At 37.4% G+C, this 24,150-nt stretch overlaps 1 protein-coding gene across 1 annotated transcript in view; it reads left to right on the forward strand.

The window, feature by feature from the left end:
* Positions 1–8,507: 8,507 nt before the first annotated feature.
* Positions 8,508–24,150, forward strand: part of NDUFA9 (NADH:ubiquinone oxidoreductase subunit A9) — a 32,687-nt gene continuing 17,044 nt past the window's right edge. Inside the window, exons 1-6 of the mRNA XM_081310560.1 lie at positions 8,508–8,623; positions 13,637–13,807; positions 14,151–14,248; positions 18,395–18,486; positions 19,619–19,760; positions 23,045–23,147. Coding sequence (XP_081166686.1) covers positions 8,575–8,623; positions 13,637–13,807; positions 14,151–14,248; positions 18,395–18,486; positions 19,619–19,760; positions 23,045–23,147 — 655 coding nt within the window. The 5' untranslated portion in view covers positions 8,508–8,574. The remainder of the gene's footprint in view (positions 8,624–13,636; positions 13,808–14,150; positions 14,249–18,394; positions 18,487–19,618; positions 19,761–23,044; positions 23,148–24,150) is intronic.

Raw genomic sequence — 24,150 nt, forward strand, 5'->3', positions numbered from 1 at the left:
CCACTATTTTTCTTCCTAATGTCTTTACCATCTTCATGAAACAGACATAGACTTTTACATGAGTTTAAAAATCTGTTACCATGAAGCCCAACACATATTCTAATTTTTTAAAGCATTTTTATACCTTTATTTTATTTATTTATTTTTATGTGGTGCTGAGAATCTAACCCAGGGCCTCACACATGCGAGGCAAGCGTTCTACCACTGAGCCACAACCCCAGCCCTCATATTCTAATTTTTAATAGTGAAATTGTTTTATAAAGAATTGCTTGAAATAAGTGAAACATTATTAGGGAGTGTTTATCTGGTTAACTAGAAATATTTGTTTTAAAAGACTTTGGACTGTGGTGGGATAGACATCGTCCCTCATTATAAAGTCAAAAAGATAGGCAGACTACACACATGGTTAAGCACACCTGCCAATATATTACTTTTGTTATAGAGAATATTATAGATAATTATTGTAAAGAAAATATAAGATCATCTAGAGCTATTATTCTTTGTCCCCAAAGGGCTTTGTATCCGTTTCACAGCTCAGTCATGGATTCAGATTATTTGGCTAGCAAGACAGCTTTTCATTACTCTGATTAACCTTTAGAATCACTCAGAGAACCACGTAAATATTGAATCTGATTTACCACTTCCAGAAAATTTATTTCAATGGTTTTGGTTTGGGGAAACTTAACATTAAATTTCTTAAAAGCTCTCTGGGTGATTCTAATGTGTATACAGAATTAATTCCTAGGCTAGAGCTTCTCTGGAGAGACCCTCTCTGAAAAAGATTGATCAGCTTCATGAAGATAATTATTTGCTTTTTTTCCTTAATTTTTTTCCTGAGATAGACTTCCCAACCATCTTTAGTGTCCTCTTTTAACGTTTTGTTACCTTAACAAGGAAATTGTTAATGTTTATGAAATAAACCCTGTATTGTTCTTAGCAGCTCACTACTATATAAATATTTTTATGCCACATCATGACCATGAAGAAAGGAATTAATGGCACTAATATTTGGCCAAAGAATTGGTTGACCTGAAAGCAGATTGTCCTAGATCATTAACAGTGCAAGTGAGAGCCAAGAATGTGTCTCTTAATTTCCCTCTTATATTTCATCCTAATGAGTTGCTTCTAATAGAAAACAAAATCAATAGGATCTACTGACTTATTTAAGCAATCGACTACAATTTAAAAAGAAGAAAATTAAGAAATCATGTGATTACTTACTTTTCCTGAGAACAGATTCTGAGATAAGAGGAAAGCTCTTGATTAATTTGTTGTCTTCTCTATCCCTAAGTTTACCCACCCCTCCTGCCATGTAATATATAAGGAATCTGCAATGGAAAGATAAAGATAAAAATGACTAATTTTACGTATGAGCCCAATTGCTCTTATTAACAAATAACTTTGATTTGTTCAATTTTTTCACATGTGCACATAAGTGATGGATACAAAATCACATTAAAATCTCATAGAAAGAATCCACATCTTATTCCTGGCACATTTCGAGAGTTCCCAGATGACAAAAAAGGTTCCATTTCCTGACCAATAGTTTCTTAATGACTGCTGTTGTTCTCCACCTGCAATCACTGGTATATAGGCTTATTTAACAATGAGGACACTACAAAATTTTCAGCTTCATATAAAATCTGCTTGAATAGAAAGTTGGGAAATAGATGAGATGGTGAATAATAAGTGCCCTGAATTCATGGGTTTCAAAATAGAAAGTATTCCTTTAAAGACTTGAAATACACATCCTCCTAGTATACACGGAGGTCACAGGTAATGTCTTTCAATTCAATCAACTTCCTTCTACTATCTCTAGCAAGACATTACAACAGAAGGCACTGTGCTTTCTCTTTGGAATATCCACTCAGCATCCTCTCAGCCCAGTAATGTCTCTCTAAACCCCAGGACAAAAGATTCCCTATCCATGAAATATTTCTTAAATGCCTAATTGAATATGATGATCACTGCTTCATTGAAGTTTCCATCTTATTTTGTTTCAACCTTTGCATCTTATCTAATTGCTCACATATATTTTATCTCCTTTATTAGATGGCTCCATGGGGACAGAGGCACTCATCTCAGTATCCCTAATAATAGCTAGTACCTTAAAGTTGGTGCTTAATAATTACTGCTGAAAGAATGAATATACAAATTCTTCCCATTTCTAATTCCAGATAGCTCATTTTCTTTCTTTCTCAAATTGGAGAATCTGAGAACAAAAAAGAAATGGTTTGCTGAAACTTGTGATCGTGGTAAATTATATATTTCAGTCTTCTTAAAGTTGACTCCTTTGGGGAATAAGTTCTCCCCAAAGGCTTACCCAGTGATTTCCTAACAGATCTTACAATTCCAAATCAAATACATCAACATCCCCAAAGGGCTCTTATCTTTTTACAGAAAGTACACTTACTAATAAAATATACTCAGCACTTAACCCACATATTTTTATGCTATTTCTTTTGTCTTTTGTATGTTTATTTGCATCCATGAAACTTGCTACTGACTTGTCCTGGATGATAGCACATTTAAAGAGGTACTTAAATTCTTTTTGATAAGACCTTCAGATTTCCAAATCAATGCATACATTTCCAAAAATGAAGTGGAAATGAAGAAGAGTTTAAAAGCTAAGTGGATTCAAAGAGTGAATTCATAAAATTCTTTATAAGTTCAAAACTTGGTAATAATATCCTGGAAATAATATCCCTATGGTGGGAAATAGAAGAGCAAATGATACTTCATGTTATCTATTAAAGGAGAGAGAATCACCTATATACAAAATTTCAGGTGTTTCCCTTTAACTAATCTTAGAAACCATTTATTCTTATGCCCCCTGTCTTAAAATTTAGGAAACTGATGCCTAGAAAGGGAATATTAGAACCAGTGGATATATCCCTTAGATATTCTAACTCTGCAGTTCAAAATCACAGGAGCTTACGTCCAATAGGGGGATTTTTATGGCCACAGAGGGACTGACCTAAAACTTTCCTTGAAAACATCAGTAAGACTCTTACAACTTGAAAAATGCAAATCATGAACGGCAGTGGGGAAGATATAACCCAATGCAGGAGTGTGCTTATGGTTGTTGTATCCTAGATCACAGCTCCTTCTCAAGACATTTTTCTCCAGTGTCAATCTTAAAATCCTCTCACGGTTCCTAAACTCATGAAAAAACTAAATTATAGGCAGCAAAATGGAACTCTTATAAGGTTGCTACATACCTGATTAAGTTTTGAGGTTTATGTAACCAGGTTTTATGACTAGTTTTAAGGATGAATATATTTATTATGTCCTTTCTCTTTTTCTTCCTCCCTCTCTGTAAGTGCCTGGTACATTATAGAAGCTGAATAAATTTGGTTGTTGCTGAAATGAAAGGTTCAATAGATTTTGTTTAAAGATTAGAAGAGAGAGTGTGTGTCTGACCATTAATAATGATTAATTTTTCTTATAGAACTTTTATTTTTGCTTTTCCTCACTAAAAGCATCTTTCTCTAGAGCCTTGTTAGTACAGATATTCTCTCTCTCTCATCCACAGTACAGGTATATATATCCTGCCCATTCTCAGTACTCTGTAGTATAACTAAGGCTTCAGAAATAACAATGAGAAGATTCAAATGTTTGAGAATGGGACTCAGAACTATACTGATGTTACTCTCAGAGGACTGGAAAGAACTTCTTAAATAGCCAGAAAAAGAAGAGGAAGAGTCAATAGGTAATAAACCTGCACTATCAGTGTCACATTGAGAAGCAGGGAATAAGAACCCTCATGGTCCCAGGGGAATGGCCAGGAATATCTGATCAAATCTGTAATAAAACCAAAATGTTAGCAGTAAAGATGATGAGTGTAATGCTGTTGAAGGAGGAACTCATTTATTTTCAGAAGATTCAAAGGAAAATTAAAACTGGCTGGGCAGAACAAGACTGAGTTGAATATAATAGTCGCCCATCATTTGTCACTGAATTCTCCCTTCTAACCAGAAAGGATCAAAATGAGCCACTTTACCAATCCAGTGGGATTTCCTACCTCTGTAGCTCTGGAATAGTGAACCACAGAAGACGCCAGAATATACTTTAAAAGTCAATGAAGATGCTGGGATGTTCTTGCTCAGCTCAAGATCTTGTTTTCTCCCCCAGATTTCCTTGTACCTCCCCCTTGTTGGGACTGGGGAGTGACATCAGAATCACAACTGGTGATATCACCATCTCTATAGCAACAGTGTGAAGCTGCTAGACATTGAATAGTGCAAAGGATGAGAGGAGTGGTGAATACATATTCTAAGGCTCCATGTTTCCTTTGACAGGACTAGGAGTGTTTTCTTCGGATTAGTTCTCTCCTTTAAGCATTTAATTGGGGGTGTATGGGAAGGATAATTTTTGTCAATGGATTCCACGAGAATAAGTATTATTTATTAAATCCAGATGGCTGCAGAAGAGTAATAACAGAATTCTGAGTCAACTATTTTTCTTATGCAAAGCCAAGGAATCACCTCATTTTGTAAGATTCAGGCTGGACTCTTTTTACCCGACCATTTGCAGGTTATAATTTTCTTAGATGAGCAAAGGTAGTACTAATCCATCCTTTATAAAGTGACCTGAGGAGGTGTACTGGGATAAATCAGATCAAGAGATATGTGGATGGTGATCCCTTCTAGACTTGATGAAGACTTCACAGTATATTGTCTGTTGAAAATGTTACCATAGATAGTGTGTATTTAATGGTAAAGTATAACATATATAGTTTTCATGACAAAGAATTTTCAATCAAGGTTATTAAATGAGATTCAAACTGTAGATTGGTTTATTATAGGCTTCCTTCTACAAAGGTATTTATCTATTGATTATCTTTTATATTAGGTCTGTTTCTTTATCTTTCAAATAAAGTACCTGAGCTCTTTTAGGTTCTTTCCAGCTCTAGCTTCTATGATTTGGATATTTCAGTATATTTGAATAGAACTACAATGTCCCTGAACATAGTACTTTGCAGTTGATAAAGCTGCTTCATATCCATGTCATCTGATCCTCATCCTTATAATTTTTGAGGTTAACATAGCAGGTATTATTTTCTATGTCAGATAGGTATAGAAGCTTGTTCAGGTCACAACTAATAACTGATAGAACTAGGATTGGATCTATATATAGGATGTTCAAATTAGTGCTCTTTCAATAATATGATATCTTGGAACTAGAATTGAGAACATGAGGAAATATTCGAGTTAGAGGTGTTAAAAAGCATACTTGTTACACGGGGGTGGGGGTGGTGTATATAACTACTGATGGTAGTAGGGGGGGTCTCTCATATCTTTTTTTTTAATGTTTTTATTTGTTTATTGATTTATTTGACACAGAAAAATTGTACATGTTCCTGGGGTGCGATGTGATACTCTGATTCATACACACACTGCGTGATGACCAAATCAGGATAATTAGTATATCATCACCTTAAACATGTATCATTTGTTTGTTAGGAAAAATATTCAAAATTCTCTCCTCTAGCTATTTTGAAATATACATTAATCAATATATTACCCCTAGAATGCAATGGAATACCAGAAATCATCCTAGCTGTTACGTTATACCCCTTTTTATCTATTCTGCACCAAACTTTCTCCCCTTACTTTCCCACTATTGTACTATCAAGTTTTGAGATCAACTTTTTAAGATTTTAAATGTGAATGAGATCATGAGATATTTTGCTTTCTGTGCCACTCAACACATACAAGTGATCAAAAGGTATTTTTAAAATGTTCAACAACACTAATCATTAGAGAAATTTCAAAAATAAATTCAATTCACCACAATTAGAGTGATTATTATTAAAAAAGACCCCCCCCAAATAATAGATCAATGCAGTTGATGATGAGAAGGGAAATTCTTTTACTGCAATAGGAACATAAATTAGAACCACTATTATATGATGCAACAATTCCATTACTAGGTATATATTCAAAGGAAATAAAATAAGTATATTGAAGACACATGTGCACTCCCATATTCACTGTAGTACTGTTCACAATAGCCAAAAGATCATATCAACCTAAATGTCCATCAGTGGGAGAATGTATACAGAAAATGTAGTATTCCCACACAGTAAAATACTATTTAGTAATAAAAATGATTAAATCCTATCATTTTTGTAACACAATGGATAGAACTGGAAGAAAATGCTTTGGTAAATAATTTTCAGATCATTAACATATAAGGTTTAAAAACTTTTTTTTATTGGTTGTTCAAAACATTACAAAGCTCATGACATATCGTCTTCCATACATTTGATTCAAGTGGGTTATGAACTCCCAGTTTTTACCCCAAATACAAGTTGCAGAATCACATCGGTTACACATCCACATTTTTACATAATATCATATTAATGACTGTTGTATTTTGCTACCTTTCCTATCCCCTACTATCCCCCCTCCCCTTCCCTCTCATTTTCCCTCTCTACCCCATCTGCTGTTGTTTAATTCTCTCCCTTGTTTTTTTTCCCCTTTCCCCATCACAAACTCTTATATGTAATTTTGTGTAACAATGAGGGTCTTCTTCCATTTCCATACAGTTTCCCTTCTCTCTCCCTTTCTCCCACCCTACTCATCTGTTTAATGTTAGTCTTTTCCTCATGCTCTTCTTCCGTGTTCTGATCTTAGTTGCTCTCTTTATATCAAAGAAGACATTTGGCATTTGTTTTTTTTAAGGATTGGCTAGCTTCACTTAGCATTATCTGCTCTAATGCCATCCATTTCCCTGCAAAATCCATGATTTTGTCATTTTTTAGTGCTTCGTAATACTCCATTGTGTATAAATGCCACAGTTTTTTAATCCATTCATCTATTGAAGGGCATCTAGGTTGATTCCAAAGTCTAGCTATTGTGAATTGTGCTGCTATGATCATTGACGTGGCAGTATCCCTATAGTATGCTCTTTTAAGGTCCTCAGGGAATAGACCGAGAAGGGCAATAGATGGGTCAAATGGTGGTTCCATTCCCAGCTTTCCTAGGAATCTCCATACTGCTTTCCATATTGGCTGCACCAATTTGCAGTCCCACCAGCAATGCACAAGTGTACCTTTTTCCCCCACATCCTCGCCAGCACTTATTGTTACTTGACTTCATAATGGCTGCCAATCTTACTGGAGTGAGATGGTATTCTCAATATATCAGAACCAGAAAAGTATGTTAACATTCATATTGATCCCTGAATCAAGTATGTTTTAGCAAATTGTAAATGCAAAGTGAACATAGGATAAAGCTAACAAATAAAAGAAGCTGTAATATTGCTAAGCTTCTCATATGAAATTCAAGGATTTCTTTCCATTTCCTATTCGATGTGGCAGGTGACACTTCAGTAAAAGGTAGGGATGACATAGAGTGGAAATAACCACCTTAATAGCCTAGCAAAAGTCAACCCTACTCACTGTTGGCTTATTGTTTATCCCAGCAACAGTCTTTCTTCCTGAAAAATCCAAGCACTAAAAGGGTAGAAAGATTCTCCCAAACTAGGCTGTTTTCTGATAAGCCTGAAGTATGTTCCCAGGATCACTGGTTATCTTCTACTCAGGGATCTCCAGAGGTTTCCACAATAAAGTATTTTAAAATACAAATGGTTCATCTTTCTGGATTTCCTTCAGCACCAAGTGGTTCTTTCTAGAACTATGCAGATTTTCTAAGGGATCCATACTTAAAAAAAAATTACAAACCATCGTTTTAGAGAGAGCCATCCACCGTTTCTCTGTAGAAAAATGGTTAGATGGCATTTTTTGACAGATTTTCTTAGGTTTGCTCACGAATTTCCCTCCAAGATAAAGATCCTGGATTCACAAGTTAGGTGGTAAGTGCTTTGATAAAGAAAACCAAAACCCAAACAAAACAGGATAGGTGGAATGATCACCACCTTGGATCTGGGCGGTAACAGTCTCCGAAGGGGTCACCTATGAGCAGAGACTTGAACTGGTTACAGTCATTGCAGTGAGCGTTCCAAAAGTGGGCACAGTAAGCAAAAAGGCCAGGAGGAGAAAACGTGCTTGGACGACTTATCAGGGGTATTTATTCACTGGAGGCCCATCCTCATTTCTATTTTTCTTTCCCGCTTGTCCTTTCCAGGGCTCCCCACGATCCCCCTTTAACATCCTTTCTCTTTCCTGGGCCCAGGAACTTCGAGAGCGCGGATCCACGCCTCCTCCTCACCCCAGCCTCAACAGGGTTGCCCCTTCATTTCGGGGAACAGTGAACTCAAGAGCTGAGCTCCTCTACCTCGGTTCTGCCATTTTGTATGCCCTTGGGTCAGTCCCTGGTTGACTCTGAACTTCAGGATCCTAGCAATGAGATTATCTTTACGGTCCATTCTGGATCCGAGATCCCCCACTATTTTTTTTCCTTTTTTCCCCCTTGTCTTCACCCTTTCTCATTTTTGAGCCTCTCTCTTTTTCCCCGCTCCCTTCTCAACCGCACTCTATTGCAACCTGCAACCCGCCCGGTCCTTTTCCGGTTAGCGCCTGCGCAGACAGGAGAGGAAGAGAAAGCTTGAGCCAGATCAGCAGCCGTAGTTGGTCGGAGCGCCGGCCGTGGGGCATTGTGGGAGAAGATGGCGGCCGCCGTACACCCCCGGTTCGTCCGGGCTCTGCCAATGTCACGTAAGTGTCATTGGGAACTGCTGTCCGTGATCAGGTCCCGAAGCCGGGATTTAAGGTGAAGGGAGTGGGGCCGTGCCGAGGACTCCTTCGGCACCCTCGTTTGTCTAGGTTCTGAGCTGCCTGTGTTCAGTTTCGCCTTTCCTTTTTCTCCTCCGCTTACATATTAAATCGTGCACTTGGGAAGGCAAATAGAGAACTGAGCAGAGGGGAAGGGAAAAGGAAAAAATAGGGGACACTAAAGAATCTAGATAATCAGAGTTCGATAGAGTTGTAAGGGTTTGGGGTTGTGAGAAACACTTGAATGGAGTGGGGGGAGGAATCTGAAAAGGAGAGGAAACGAGGGTACTGGAGAGATTTCTTATGGATTGGCTTTATGACCTTGTGCAAACCCTTCATCAGTCTTAACTTCAGATTCTTCATGTCACAATGTAATGGATAATCACACAACGTCAGGGAGTCTCTGAGAAAGATTAAATGAAGTAATATTTATAAAAGTGTCTTTCTAACCGAAAGTGCCTCTATTTGTGGGTAGAGAGGGATGTTGGTGGAGAAATAATAAGGAGATTGGTGGAAAGAAGTGTGAAGAATGAAGGATATCTTAGGCTTTGTCACCGTTGTTTATTATCTCTTCTATTTTCATTGGATCTGTTTTCAGTTCTCAAATTGAAAACATACGTTTGCTCTTCCAGTCATTACAAGGCAACAAAGCAAAGACATTAGGAATTCAGTTACACTCCATTATCACTCTTTCACTCTCCACTCCCCCATAAACATGCCAATCACCCAAAGTTATAATTTTTCCACCGTGTATTTTAGTTATTACAGAAAGTTACTTTTTCTCAAAATTACCTCGTGTCAGAATTACTATTGGAGTTTTATGAAGAATATTATTGGGGGCTCCTTGTAGAGCTGTCAAATCAGAATTTTCTAGATTAGCTCCTTGCACCTCAAAATTTTAAAAGCATTGCAGGTAGTTTTAATGTTCACCTGAGGTAAGAATCAGGAGTGTACAGGATTTTTTGGTCTTGTTTCCATCTTGGTTAGAATTCCTGTATACTGCTGGAATGTGGCTTTGCACATAAATTACAGTGGATGGGTTTTTTAAAAAAATTTTTTTTAATTGGTTGTTCACAACATTACAAAGCTCTTGACATATCATATTTCATACATTAGATTCAAGTGGGTTATGAACCCCCAATTTTACCCCAAATGCAGATTGCAGAGTCACGTCGGTTACACATCCACAATTTTACATAATGCCCTATTAGTAATTGCTGTATTCTGCTACCTTTCCTATCCCCTACTATCCCCCCTCCCCTCCCCTCCCATCTTCTCTCTCTACCCCATCTACTGTAATTCATTTCTCTCCTTGTTTATTTTCCCATTCCCCTCACAACCTCTTATATGTAATTTTGTATAGCAATGAGGGTCTCCCTTCATTTCCATGCAATTTCCCTTTTCTCTCCCTTTCCCTCCCATCTCATGTCTCTGTTTAATGTTAATCTTTTCTTCCTGCTCTTCCTCCCTGCTCTGTTCATAGTTGCTCTCATTATATCAAAGAAGACATTTGGTATTTGTTTTTTAGGGATTGGCTAGCTTCACTAAGCATAATCTGCTCTAGTGCCATCCATTTCCCTGCAAATTCTATGATTTTGTCATTTTTTGTTGCTGCATAGTACTCCATTGTGTATAGATGCCACACTTTTTTTTATCCATTCATCTATTGAAGGGCATCTGGGTTGGTTCCACAGTCTAGCTATTGTGAATTGTGCTGCTATGAACATCGATGTGGCAGTATCCCTGTAGCATGCTCTTTTAAGGTCTTCAGGGAATAGTCCGAGAAGGGCAATAGCAGGGTCAAATGGTGGTTCCATTCCCATCTTTCCCAGGAATCTCCAAACTGCTTTCCAAATTGGCCGCACCAATTTGCAGTCCCACCAGCAATGTACAAGTGTACCCTTTTCTACAGTGGATGGTTTTTTAAACATGACTTCTTTGCAAAGGCATTAAATTATATTAGTGAGACGTAATGAAGACTGTGAATGAGAACTGATTTATATTGAGTACTTGCTGTCTGCTTAACAAAGTTCTAGATATTTTCTGGATTTAATTTTTTTTTTAGTATTTATTTTTTAGTTGTAGTTGAACACAATACCTTTATTTTATTTATTTATTTATTTTTATGCGGTGCTGAGGATTGAACCCAGGGCCTCAATTGTGCTAGTTGAGTGTTCTACTGCTGAGCCACAACCCCCGCCCCTGGATTTTTTTTTCTTTAAGTGACTTTTCCTTAGTAGACATTGTAGCTTATGCTCTTAACTACGTTGTTTTATTGTCTCTGGTAAAGTGAGTGAGTAAACTCTGAAGAGGCAAGTTTAGTATGTGGTATAATCCAAACATTGTAGAACAGTACTATGTAAAACAGTTGTATATACTTATACATGGAAGACTAGTAAATAAAATATCAAAACCAAAAGGGAAAGATTAATATCATTTGAGGTAGCTAGGGTACATTTGCACACCAGTGGAGAATTGTAGCCCCTCTACCAAACAGTCATTTCCTCCTTCTACTGGGTCATTTTCCTCAGCATATAAATATAATACTTCATATTATAAAAAACAACAATCTTTCCTGGTCCTCATGTCTTCTAGTCTCATTACTTTTTCCCCCTTACATTTCTTCCCAGAATTATCTGTGTTTCTCTTACTACTATTTGTTTCACATTCTCTCTCTTGCTTGCTCTACTCTTCCTTGCATTCCCACTAATAGAACAGAATTGCTTGTTAAGGTCTGTGATCTTCCGGTATTTCTTCACTTTTCAGCAGCATTTGATAGAGCTAATTGTTCTCTCATTGAAACACTTTATTTGGTTTCTGGATACCATTTCCTTTTATTTTTTCTCGTATCTCACTGGTCTGTTTTTCAGTCTCTTAATGGCTTTTGGGCTGGTCACTAACCTCTTCGAACCTTAGTTTCCTCATCTATAAAGTGGTAATAAAGATAACATTTAATAAGATAATATCTGTTAAGCACTTAGAATGATGCTGGACACCTGGTAAGATTTCTATAAGTTTAGCTGTTGTTATGTTATTATTATGGGTCTGATCTGTGTTTGATTTTAATTTCTGTGGTTTCAACTATTGTTCTGAAAACCAGGCTATTTCTCTAATTTCATACTTTGATTTCTGATTTTGTTTTTATTTTTTCACAACATGGCAGCAGTGAAGCCTTGCTATGTTGCCCAGGCTGGCCTTGCACTCCTGGGATCGAGGGATCCTGCTTGTGCCTCCTGAGTAACTAGAACTACAAGTATGCACCATCATGCCAGGCCTCAATTCCATACTTTTTGATAGGGAAAAACAGTTTTGTTCAGAGTGCCACTGGGAAGTTATTCCCAGAAAACAAACACAAATTTTCTAAAGAAATTACCATTTATCTCTTTCATTTTCTTCCAAGCATACAGTGCCTGTGCTAAACTCCAAAATTTGCTGACAGGAATGGAAGCTCTTCAGCATTTTAAACATTTTTACTTATTTCTACTTATATGAAAGTTGGGTAACTTGCTCTAAAATTCTCCTTTAAGAAGTTATAAGGGACTGAGAAATTGGAACATATCCAAAGGGAATTTACGTTTCTGCCAGAGGAGGGGAAGTTGATGGAAGTGGAGATGTTTAACCTGCAGAAGAGAATATTTATTTATTTATTTATTTTTTTATTGGTTGTTCAAAACATTACATAGTTCTTGATATATCATATTTCACACTTTGATTCAAGTGGGTTATGAACTCCCATTTTTACCCCGTATACAGATTGCAGAGTCACATCAGTTACACTTCCACTGATTTACATATTGACATACTCATGTCTGTTGTATTCTGCTGCCTTTCCTATCCTCTACTATCCCCCCTCCCCTCTTCTCTCTCTACCCCCTCTACTGTAATTCATTTCTCCCCCTTGTATTATTTTTCCCTTTCCCCTCACTTCCTCTTGTATGTAATTTTGTATAACCCTAAGGGTCTCCTTCCATTTCCAAGCAATTTCCCTTCTCTCTCCCTGTCCCTCCCACAGAAGAGAATATTTAGTGGGAATATAGTTGCTGCAGTTAGATGTGAAGAGGAATTAGACTTGTTCTTTGTTATTCCAGAGAAAGATGAGGAATAAAAATACTAAGAATCACTCTAATGATTAGAATGACTCAAATCAGAATGGGCTACTATAGGAAATAGTGAATTTCCCAACCCTGCAGATGCACCTGCTAAGGCCAGATGGTCTCTTTGCACACATACTACACGGAGCTGTAAGTACTGATGCACTGATTTTGAGGGTTTCTTCTAGTACCAAGAAACCAAGTCCATAAAAGAGAAATTGTGGGAGGTATGACAAATCACTTGCTGTTAACCTTTCTAAAAATCAGAAAATGTTTTTGCAAGTACTTTGCTCACTATGTCATCATTTTGATGTTTCCAGTGGTTTTATATTAAGTCTGAATTGCATCTTTTTTCCCCTAATGCTCGGTACTAACAATTCTCTGCCTTCAGTCCACATCATCAACTTTATTTTTCATTAGTCATCATTTTAGAATGTGTTCCAGATAGGTCTTTTAATGTTAACTTGTGCTAGTCTTATTCTTTCCGACCTCTACATTGTTGTATGTGATGTGTTTCTCTTGGAGTTCTATTTTTTCTGCTATTCCACTTTAAGAGCTTTCTTAATACATTTTATTCAGGAGTTCTTCCTCATGGCAGTATGACTTAATGTGATTTATCTTCCTGGGTATATTATATCCTGTGGGGCAAGGAGTTTACTTCTTGATTTTTCTATATTTCCTCATGTCCTAGGGATTTTGTATTGCAATAATTTGCTGTTTATTATTACTATTGCTAATTTATTACTAAATTACTGAGGTGTTGATTACAAAATAATGTTTCCAGGGAAAGAAGCTTTGTGTATTCACAGATAGTTTTATATTATCCTATGGTGTTTTATATATCTTATTTTTTTTTTCCCCAAAGGTTCTGCTATTTCTGCAGTAGCCACATCTGTGGTTTATGGTCTACCCTGTCGCCAGCTTCATCACGCTCTCATTCCTCATGGAAAAGGTGGGCGTTCTTCTGTCAGTGGGGTCGTGGCTACTGTGTTTGGAGCAACAGGCTTCCTGGGCCGATATGTTGTCAACCATCTTGGTAAGTAAAGTTCCTTGAGTTCAGACTGTTCCCTTGCCATTGGTTAGGATTGCCCAATGAGAGGCCATCAGCTATGTTTCTCTTCATTTAACAGTATCCAAGTTCCTTCTATGTTGGATATATGTAATTTTTATCTACCGTACATTAAGAATATAGTCATGCTTCCTACTTAAGACATTAAGATGGGAATAATGAATTGAAAAGTTATAACATCATTAGCATGACAAAATATGCTTTTTATCAATTCACATATCATACTAGAATTTATATATTTACCAAATCATTATTGTATAACATGTGTATATTATATTGATGTTGATCCTTGTTTCAATTCATTTTTTAGGACGGATGGGGTCACAGGTGATCATACCCTATCGGTGCGATCCTTATGACGTTATGCATCTTCGGCCCATGGGTGATCTGGGTCAGATTATCTTTCTGGTAAGACCTATATGACTAATAATTGGAGTTGATGAATGTAAATTAAAAGAAAGGTCATTTTTAAGAGAAAGAGGAAGGATAATTTTATCCCAGAATGGACCAGGAGTATGCTTTATTTGTAATTTCCTTCAGTTAGGTTCCTGTATCTCTTGTTCTGTATGCAAGTGTTACAGCAGTAGATGGCAGAGGTTTTATGTGAGGGCTAGATAATAAATATTTCAGACTTTTTAGGCCGGCCATCAGTAGGTGGCTGTTTTCCATTAAAACTTTGTTTATAACATCAGGCTGCAGGGCAGATTTGGCCTGTGGGTTATAGTTTGCTAATTCCTACTCTAGGCCTGTTCTGTCCAATGTGATAGCCACCAGCCACATGGTGGCTCTCAAGCACTTGAAATGTAAGATGTGCTGTAAGTATAAAATGCATATTTCAACAACTTAGTATGGAAAAAATAATATTCAACGTATCAGTGATTTTTGTAGTTATTACACATTGAAATAGTGAACCGATATATCAGGTTAAGTAAAGTATATACTAAAATGAGTTTCTTTTATTTTACTCTTTTAAATGTGGCTATTAGAAAATTTAGAAAGTAGAAAATTCAGAAAGTAGTAAATTCAGAATTACATATATACTTCATTTATATTTCTATGGAATGGTACTTTTATAATCAGAAAACTATCTCCAATGGGATATTTTATAACTTAGTTCACTTAGCATGGATTTAACTTAGAACGCCTTCCCAAGCATTCCCTGTTGACCTTCTTTTTTGGGGGTGGGGAGTACTAGGGATTGAACTCAGGGACACTTAACCACTGAGCCACATCTCCAACCCTTTTTTGCATATTATTTAGAGACAGGGTCTCACTGAGTTGCTTAGTGCCTCTGCTGTTGCTGAGGCTGGCTTTGAACTCGTGATCCTCCTGTCTCAGCCTCCCAAGCTGATGGGATTACAGTGTTCACCACCATGCCCGGCCCTGTTCTTTAATCTATAGGGTCTTCCTTTAGGCCAGAGTTGCCAATGGGGCAAGGCAAGGAGGATGAGAAGAACTTTGAAGGGAGTGATTAAAAATGCCTAAGTTGTACAGTAATTATAGAGCCATACTGGTTTATCAGATAGAGACTAAGGATGCTCAGTATCCTACAGTGTTCAGAATAGTTCCTTTCCATAAAGAATTGTACTGCCCAGAATGCCTGTAGCTGTCTTATTGATTGCTGCCCTCTCTGGGCCTTGATGTTTGGCTTAAATATGCTTTTAGCCAACTTTCTGCTTTTGTCATACTGTATGAAAACTGAGCTCTTCCATTTATACTCTTTGCCTTTAAAAAATACTGGTAAATATCTTAACATCTCTGACATGATATTCATACAGATGATTTGAAATCCCCTTAAATTTTGACTTTTTTTAAAACTTATTTGTAATGACATTTTCATTTGTTTCTTCTTAAATACTCAAGCTAAGTGTAATAGTTATGTTGGACATTTCTTGTTTCTCAAATATTTTTCTTTTCCAATAGTTTATTATCAAATATCTTCTTGACATTATAAGTGCAGAAGCTTAGCTTTTTTCTTTTTTCCCCCCCCCCTTACACTAGGGATTCTACTACTGAGCTACATCCCTGGACCTTTTTATTTTTTATTTTGATATAAGGTCTCCTTAAATTGTGGAGGCCGGTCTCAATTTGTGATTTGCCTATCTCATTGAAAATATAGGCGTGTGCCACTGCACCCAACTTTCTCTAGTTCTTTGTAACTTAATTTTATTGGTCACTTTGTTAGTGCCTCTGAATTAAAGTATTTCACCACAGATAGGTGAGACCTTTGCAAACATGGAATCACTAGAATTGAGCCATATGACATTTACTTTATTCTTCCTACAGATAGTAATTTACTCAGTACCTAGTATTGAGCTGTGCTTTAAGCATTGCTGAGAGCCATTGCCAAGTAGGAATGACGCATCGAAATTTTCTTGTCAGCCTACCCCATGTTGCTTAGAGGAAGGACTCTCCATTGTGGAAATGGGCTTGTCTTAGACTCAGGTCATTTGCAATGACATTGCATGTATGCTTGAGTAAGGTGACCTTGCTCAAGGACCAGGGCGGATCAGGTTTTAGGGAGTATCCTGCTCCTTGGGTTTAGGGCGGTTCCAGGTTTAAGGTGTACCCTGCCGGGAATAGGGCGTATCCTGCTGATTAGAGCCTGGTGGAGTACATGGATTTTGCCTAGAATGTGAATTTTCCCCAGAACGTGTTTGTAGAGGGCCGGTGTGAGTTCGGGAATAAAGAATTGCTGTTTGAATCTACAAAGCTGTGAGTGGCTCGTGATTTTGTGCGCAGCCAGACTGTGGCAAAGCATGTCTTAATGAGTAAGACTTAAGGCAACTGAGAATCCAGTGTGTTGAGTGTTTTTTTTAATGTGCTTATTTTTGAGACAGACAGGCCATTTTGAGTAGGGGGTATGATTTCCCCACTTTAATCCATTTGAAAGTGTTATATAAATGGCTACTTGGTTTACCAGCCTCCTTATGCCTCTTGGGCCTTATTCTTGAGAATTTGGTTTCCTTTTGATTTCTCCTATGCTGTTAGTTCACATAGTTACGCCTCAAGCTTTTCTACTCTTGAGTCATCTGGCATACTTTTCTAATCCTTGGCATCTTTTCTGATAACACCTTTTTTATCTTTATGTACAGAGCTAGTTTTTGGTTAAGTATATCATTCATTGTGCAGAAGATTTGATGTATATGTAGTCTTCAGAGCACCCTCACGAAGTAGACTGTATTTCTTCCCTCCCTGCCTCTCTCTTTCTTTCTTTTGCTGGGGATTGAGCCCAGAGGTACTCTATTACTGAGCTCTACCCCCAGCCCATTTTATTTTTTATTTTGAAATGGGTCTTACTATGTTGCCTAGGCTGACCTTGAACTTGCATTCCCCCTGCCTCAGCCTCCCTAATAACTGGAATTAAAGGTATGGGCCATTGCACCAAACTTTGGCATTTTCTAATTTTACCTGGGGTTTGGAGAAATAACTTATTCAAAGTTAGTAAATGGCAAACTGGGTCTGCATGCCTCTGTTTGACTCCAACACTACCATTTTATACTGTTTGCCCCACACTCCATCATCAGTTCCAACTGGTTTTTGCTGGGGCTTCATATTTTTGTTCTTGATTTTGATTTTCCTTTTTTTTTCTAGTACATTTAAGTCCATTCTCTTTCTCTTTCTCTCCCACTGCTCCCCACCCCCTGTTTTTCCCTCTCCCTGTGTCATTGCACTGATATATATATATATATATACACACACACACACACACACACACACACACGCGTACATATACATACACACACACACACATATATACATATACATACACACACACACACACACAGTATTTGGGCCTAGAATTATTACTTATCTTTCATTGAAGTGCTTACAAAGTTCAATTTTCATTTTAATTTAGGAATTTTTTTTTGTCTTTATCTGGGTTATTTAATTCTCAGACATTATTTTGGACAAATTCATCATCGACTTAAGTCCTAAATGACTAATAAATTGTTCAAAAGTGTAGTTTTATGCCAAAACATGAGGTTTTAGTCAATTCATTTCTTTAGTTTTTGTGTCTTTAAGGTAGAAATTATTAGATCTGAAATTATAAAAAGGGAAGAAATTACAAAGAAATAAAGAAATAGTCGTGAATGTCCCTTACCCCATTTAGTTAGACTTTAAAAGCTCTTCTTTTACCTTCAGTCTGTAAGTGGTGGATAAACAGGGGATGTGTCTTTATCTCCCAAATGATCCTTTGTTCTTTGGCTGTTTCAGGAAGGGAAATTTGATTACTGAATTCCTTTATAAACTTGGGTAGTTGGGTGGACAAAAATTAATATCTTAAATATGAATTACCTCTTAGGTTCTGTTATTTGATTGCCTGAGTAAAATATTTTTTTAACCTTTTTGTTCCAGAAGAGTCAAGAGAATCAGCACTGAGCCTGAGACCTCTGTCTCATTTCCGTTGTAATCAATGGAACCTGTTTAAATGCCACCATATTGAGACTAGAGTATATGGTCCATTTGAAAACTTGCCTAGGAGGCTATGTAAGCATTAGGTGCCAGGGTGGGCCCCTTATGTTTTCATCTGATTGGCTCTTACTGCTATAGGAATGGAATGGGAGAGACAAAGATTCTATCCGAAGAGCGGTGGAGCACAGCAATGTGGTCATTAATCTTGTTGGACGAGACTGGGAAACCAGGTAATCTCAGTCTCTTATTTCTTTCTTGTGTAAGTCTAAGGATTCAGTAGACTTTTATTGGACACCTTCTATATGCCAGGCATGGTAGTAACATTTTCACTTAGCCCATCAATAAGAATTGATTAAATGATCCACGTGTATATGTCTAGTGACACTCATTAGATTCACTTGGGAGTATGTCTGGTGTAAGTCAGCAGTGTGATATGATGCCCTTAAAATCCAATGTGGGGTGTGTCAGTGTGATTGATGATATCAACTAGACAGTGACTGATGTTGGGTCTGTGCTTGTGTGAACAAAGTTCTAGACTGCTTCTCTGTATTTTTAATTGAAGATGGCATAAGTACTGCCATGGATAGTTCTGTTTGGCTTTTGTATAAGTTATCAAAAAGTAATGTTTTAATCTTATAGTTCCATAATAATACTTTATTCACATCCTTTTCTTTAAGTGTTTACTAAAGTTGGACTTGGATTTCTTTGTATATGTCTGTTTCATTAAATATTTTAAGTTCTTTGATTATTTCCAGGGTCATGCTCAACTTTATGTCTCTCATAACAACCAACATAGTGATTTGTACCAAGCAAGCATTTAGTTAATGTTGTACGTTGAATTGGTGACTGAGGTTTTTTTTTAATATTTATTTTTTAGTTTTAGGTGGACACAATATCTTTATTTTCCATTTATGTGGTGTTGAGGATCGAACCTAGTGCCTCATGCATGCTAGGCGAGCACTCTACCACTGAACCACAATCCCAGCCCCAGTGACTGAGTTTTTAGTTTCTTTTTTTTTCCCTTGAGAGAAACAAAGTCCCAGAAATAAAAAGTGATTTCCTTTCAAGCCCCTACACTTTCCTCCAACCACTAACCAGAATAGTCAGGTTTTCTTATAGGGCCACAACCTCATGATTCTTTGAGAACCCAGAATCTTTTTTTGGATTTGCAACTCAGAATAAACCTCAAACTATGTATAATAATGACAGCAATCAGGCCTATAAGCTGTATAAAAGCATTAATCTTGGTTTATAGTTAAATCATTACTGTTTTAAAGTTTAACTTCTGTGAAAACCAGCTTATCACAAAAAGCTTTGAAATCCTGTCTGAGTTCTGAACTAATCCCTTTTGTTTTCTTCTAGAAACTTTGATTTTGAGGATGTCTTTGTGAAGATTCCCCAAACAATAGCTCAAATTTCTAAGGAAGCTGGAGTTGAAAAATTCATTCATGTTTCCCATCTGAATGCAAATATTAGAAGCTCTTCTAGATATCTGAGAAATAAGGTAAGTAACAAGTTGATTTGGGTCTTCACAGAGCTAGAGTTTCTTAGTTCCTTTGAAACATGGTGTAAATGAGAATGATTTCTCATCAATGTTTTGAGAATTAAAAGGGTTTCTAGTTCTCTGTATCCAGAATTAGATGTGCATGTGTGTTGTGTTTTGACATTTTGATTGAGTGCCTTCTGTTTGAATGCTAAGGGGTTTCAAAGAGTGTATTATTACCTGCTCTTAGATGCTTTAAATTTTCTTTGATTACACAGAAAAGATCAGAAAAGGTAGAGTATGATTTTTGCTAAAGGAGGCATACTTGTGTTACCTACTGTGGGAAAGAATCATCTGTTTCCCTCAAATGTCTTGCATAGTCATGGGTTTATGCCATTCTTTCATGGGGGACATGAAGGCTAAGAATGACAAGGACAAACACTTGCCAGGGAAAAGGGCTCTTCACATAGGGCTTAGTCTTCTTTTATTCCCAGAAACTACATGTAGTCCAGATGATACTGAGCTTGATTACTCTGGTTTGAAGTCAGACTATAAACTGAAATGTCTTCATTATCAGGGACTCATAAGGGATGTTGCTGTCCGATTGCTCTTAGCATTTGGTTTTTACCATAATGATTCTGTCTTGAGTCATACTGTTGAGGGAAACAAGCCTTGACACTGGCTCTAAATTTTTGACCCACGGCATTTACTTATTGAATAAATTGTTTACTAATCACTGACTGTGTGCCACATGTTGTTAGGCACTCTGCATACAGTAGTGAATAAGAGGCAGGGTCCTTGCCTAAATAAGTTTCTAGGGCAGATGTATTAAATGTTGCAAAGTAGCAAAGTATGCTACAGGAATGTATAATGGGGGAGAGAGTGCACGAATTAGTTAGGAGCATTTAATTACTAGCATTAGAAAATCCAGTGTAAACTGGGTTAACCACAAAGACAATTTATAGGCTCATGTATCTGAAAAATCCAGCAATAGAGAACCCTCACCACAGATTGTTGCCAAGGTGTTTTTGGCCTCCAGCTTTGCTTCTCTGCTTCTCTTTGACTTTCCTTGTGTGAGCTTTGTCTCTCAAAGTAACAAAACTGGCCCACAGCACATCCAGGCCTTACACTTGTATGCTCTGCTGAAGAAAGAAGAAATGAACATGAAGGCACTTGTGCTTACCTCTGCCCTACTGTTCCTAAAATGATTCACATATCACGGTTGTTTGAGGGGGGATGGGAATGTTGGTGGTAAGAAAGAGAAGAGTCAAAACCTTGTAGCCCTCTGGATTAGCCACTGGGATGATGGTGGCACTGTTGAATAAGAAATACTTGAGAGTTACTAGGATTTCCGACAGTGCTTCTTCACCCTGGTTGCACATTAGAATCCACTGAGAGAGCTCTTAAAATTCTCAATGTCCAGGCTGCACTACAGTCACAAATAAAAACAGAATCTACAGGGATGGTGGGAATGTGCAGCAAAGATTGAGAGGCACTATTTACTTGAGAGAATGGAAGGTGATTCGGTTTTGGGCTTGGGTTTCAGTTGTGTTCTACATATGTCTCAGTCATTCAGGTAATACTGGTAAAAGGACTTTATGAAAAGTTCAGAAGAAAGGTTTATTTTGTAGATAGAAATTGGGAGTCACCAGCATTTGTCATTAATTAGAGTAGTGAGAGGGCATAAGATGGCCTAGTGAATAAATGTAGGCTCAAAAGAGAATTTTGAACAGAGACTCGAGGAAAACTAGGGATTAGTGATCTGAGAGAGGAATAGGTACCTGCAAAAATCAAATCAAAACAAACAAAAAGACTGAACAGATGAGGACAAGGTAAGGTAGAAGGGAAACAGGAGAGTACAATGTTATGAAAGCAAAGAGAATTCAGTGGAGGAAGAAGGGTTACTTATGAGCGCCGTTGATGAGAACTGTAATGTCTTGAATTGTGGACATAGAAATCATTTTAGGAAAATTGTTTCAGTGCAAGTGTTGAAGTGGAAACCGAGTACAGGTGAGTGAAGGGTGAGTTGCCAGAGGAGAAAATGGTTGTTCGTGGTGAGACCTTGAGGTGGTTTTCTTTTGCTCTTATGTTTTCTCTTCAATTTAGAAGATGAAGTCATTTGGAAAGAAGAGGAAAGAAAGGGGAGTCTGAGATTTGAATAGAAAAAGCTTGAAATGCTCAAAGGGAAAAGTCAGTTAATTAGAGGAAAACACTCTTGTTGGGAAATGTGAGGACCCACTTAAGTTGATGGCATAGATTTATAATGGTTCTAATTTATGATTTTTATTTATTTATTTTTCTTTTAGCTGCTAAAGGCAGCAGGAGTACATGACTCAAAGGATGCTAATGGCATTCCTCCATAAAGATTTTGCCTGGTGGATGGAGTAAAGGACACAGGGACAAAGTTTTTACAATAATGATAAGAGAGTGATTGAAAAGATGAGCCTTGGAATCTAATATGTGATGGGCGGCCAGGAAAGGTAGGCAGGGTTGATATAGGGGAAACAGAATTAGTGGACTAGAGTCTCTGAGAAGGTTGAGGAACAGGTGTTCCAGCAGTAGATGAACCAAGAATAAGCAGGTTGGATGTGTAGGAGATTCTCATCTAAGCATAGCATATCTTCATTTAATGTTTCAGAAGAAGGTCACTTTCCAACCTTGATTAAGCCTGTGATGTAACTAAGTTGAGAGTGATAGAAGTGGAGTGAAGAGATTGTAAGACTGGAGAAACTCAAGAATCTGAGAGGTCCAATTCCACATGGGCGTTGATGTCATCCACATTGGTGCTGTAGGTTGAAAAGGAAGATCTAGGGGCCAGTGCATTCATGGAACAAAAGAGCTTGAGTAGGAGGTTAGTAGTGGGTAACAAGTAGTTGAGATTAGGAAGGTTAAGGACCTTCTGTGGATATAGGTACGCACTGCTGCCACTTCCTTTACTTTGGCCCACTGCCACCATGCTCTTCTCTGTCAGACTGCTAGGTTGTTGACACAAACCACAGAATTTTGAAGTAAGAGGAAAAATGGAGGCTGAAAAATTCTACTCTGGCTTTTCTCCTTTCTTTTTTCAATGCCAGTTCCTACAGTATGAAAATGTGAAAAAACCCAAAAGAATGTTAGAAGTGGCAGAGAGTGTGTGTGTGTGTTTACCATTCTGTGTGATTGAGTTTTGTGAATAATATTATTCCTTCACCTCAAGGGAAATATGACCTTTGAAATACAAGTAGTGTCCTGATAATGAAAAGAATGGAAGCTTTGTTCACTCGTCTCAGAATTTAGAACAATTTTGTTTCTGGCTGTTTGTTTAGGCTGTTGGAGAGAATGAAGTGAGAAATGCATTTCCAGAAGCTACAATCATAAAACCTTCAGACATCTTCGGAAGAGAAGATAGATTTCTCAACCATTTTGCAAGTATGTATTCTTTCTTAATAGTAGAAGAGAGGGATATAGGTTAACCAAGTTCAAGAGGAGCACAAGTAACCGTGTTCTCTGGCTTGACAAACTAGGTTGTATTTTTCTTCCCTAGTTGTCTTTCTTCCCTAGTTGTCTTTTTTTTTTTTCTTTTTAATATTTATTTTTTAGTTGTAGTTGGACACATATTTATTTTTATGTGGTGCTGAGGACTGAACCCAGGTCCTTGAACGTGTTAGGCGATTGCTCTAACTCTGAGCTATAACCCCAACCTCCCCAGTTGTCTTTTATCTCCTAAAGTTAAATTTTTATTGTTAATATGGTCCTCCCTATTTCTGGGAAATGTTGAAGGCTCAGTTAAAATTGGGGGTGCCAATGGAATTATAGTGGTACCAATGTATTTTCCATCAGTTGCTGAGGCAGTAGGCAAGTATGGCCCAAGGAGCAACGCAGATGAGTAGAAAGAGCATGGACTTTGGAGTCAGAGGCTTGAGTTTAAATCTTGGCCTTACTAGCTCTGTGACCTTGGCAGGATACTAGAATATCACACAGAATAATTTCACTGCCTTAATATCCCTTGGGTTCTATATTTGTATCCCAACCCTCAATTCCCACCCCCAGACACCTGGCAACCAGTGATCTTTTTACTGTCTTTGTAATTTTGCCAGTTTCAAAAAATTATATAGTTGGAATCATACAACATGTAGCTTTTTCAAATTGGCTTCTTTTACTTAGCAGTGTGGATTTAAGGCCTCTCCATGTTTGTTTGTTTGTTTTAAGTATGTGTATGTGTCTGTCCGTGGCTCGATACCTCATTTCTTTGTTTAGCTGGATAGTATTCTCTTTATGGATGTATCTGTTCCTTTGTCAAGTTTTTATGTTTTTGTCATGTGTTTTCTCCTGATTGTTTATGTCTTCTAACATTCTGTATTCATTTCCAGTTTGTTTTTAGGATTGTGGTACAATATACATAATATAAAATTTACTACTCACTATACATTTG

The sequence above is a fragment of the Spermophilus citellus genome (genome assembly GCF_964194105.1).
Source record: "Spermophilus citellus genome assembly, chromosome: 10".
Classification (NCBI taxonomy): domain Eukaryota; kingdom Metazoa; phylum Chordata; class Mammalia; order Rodentia; family Sciuridae; genus Spermophilus; species Spermophilus citellus.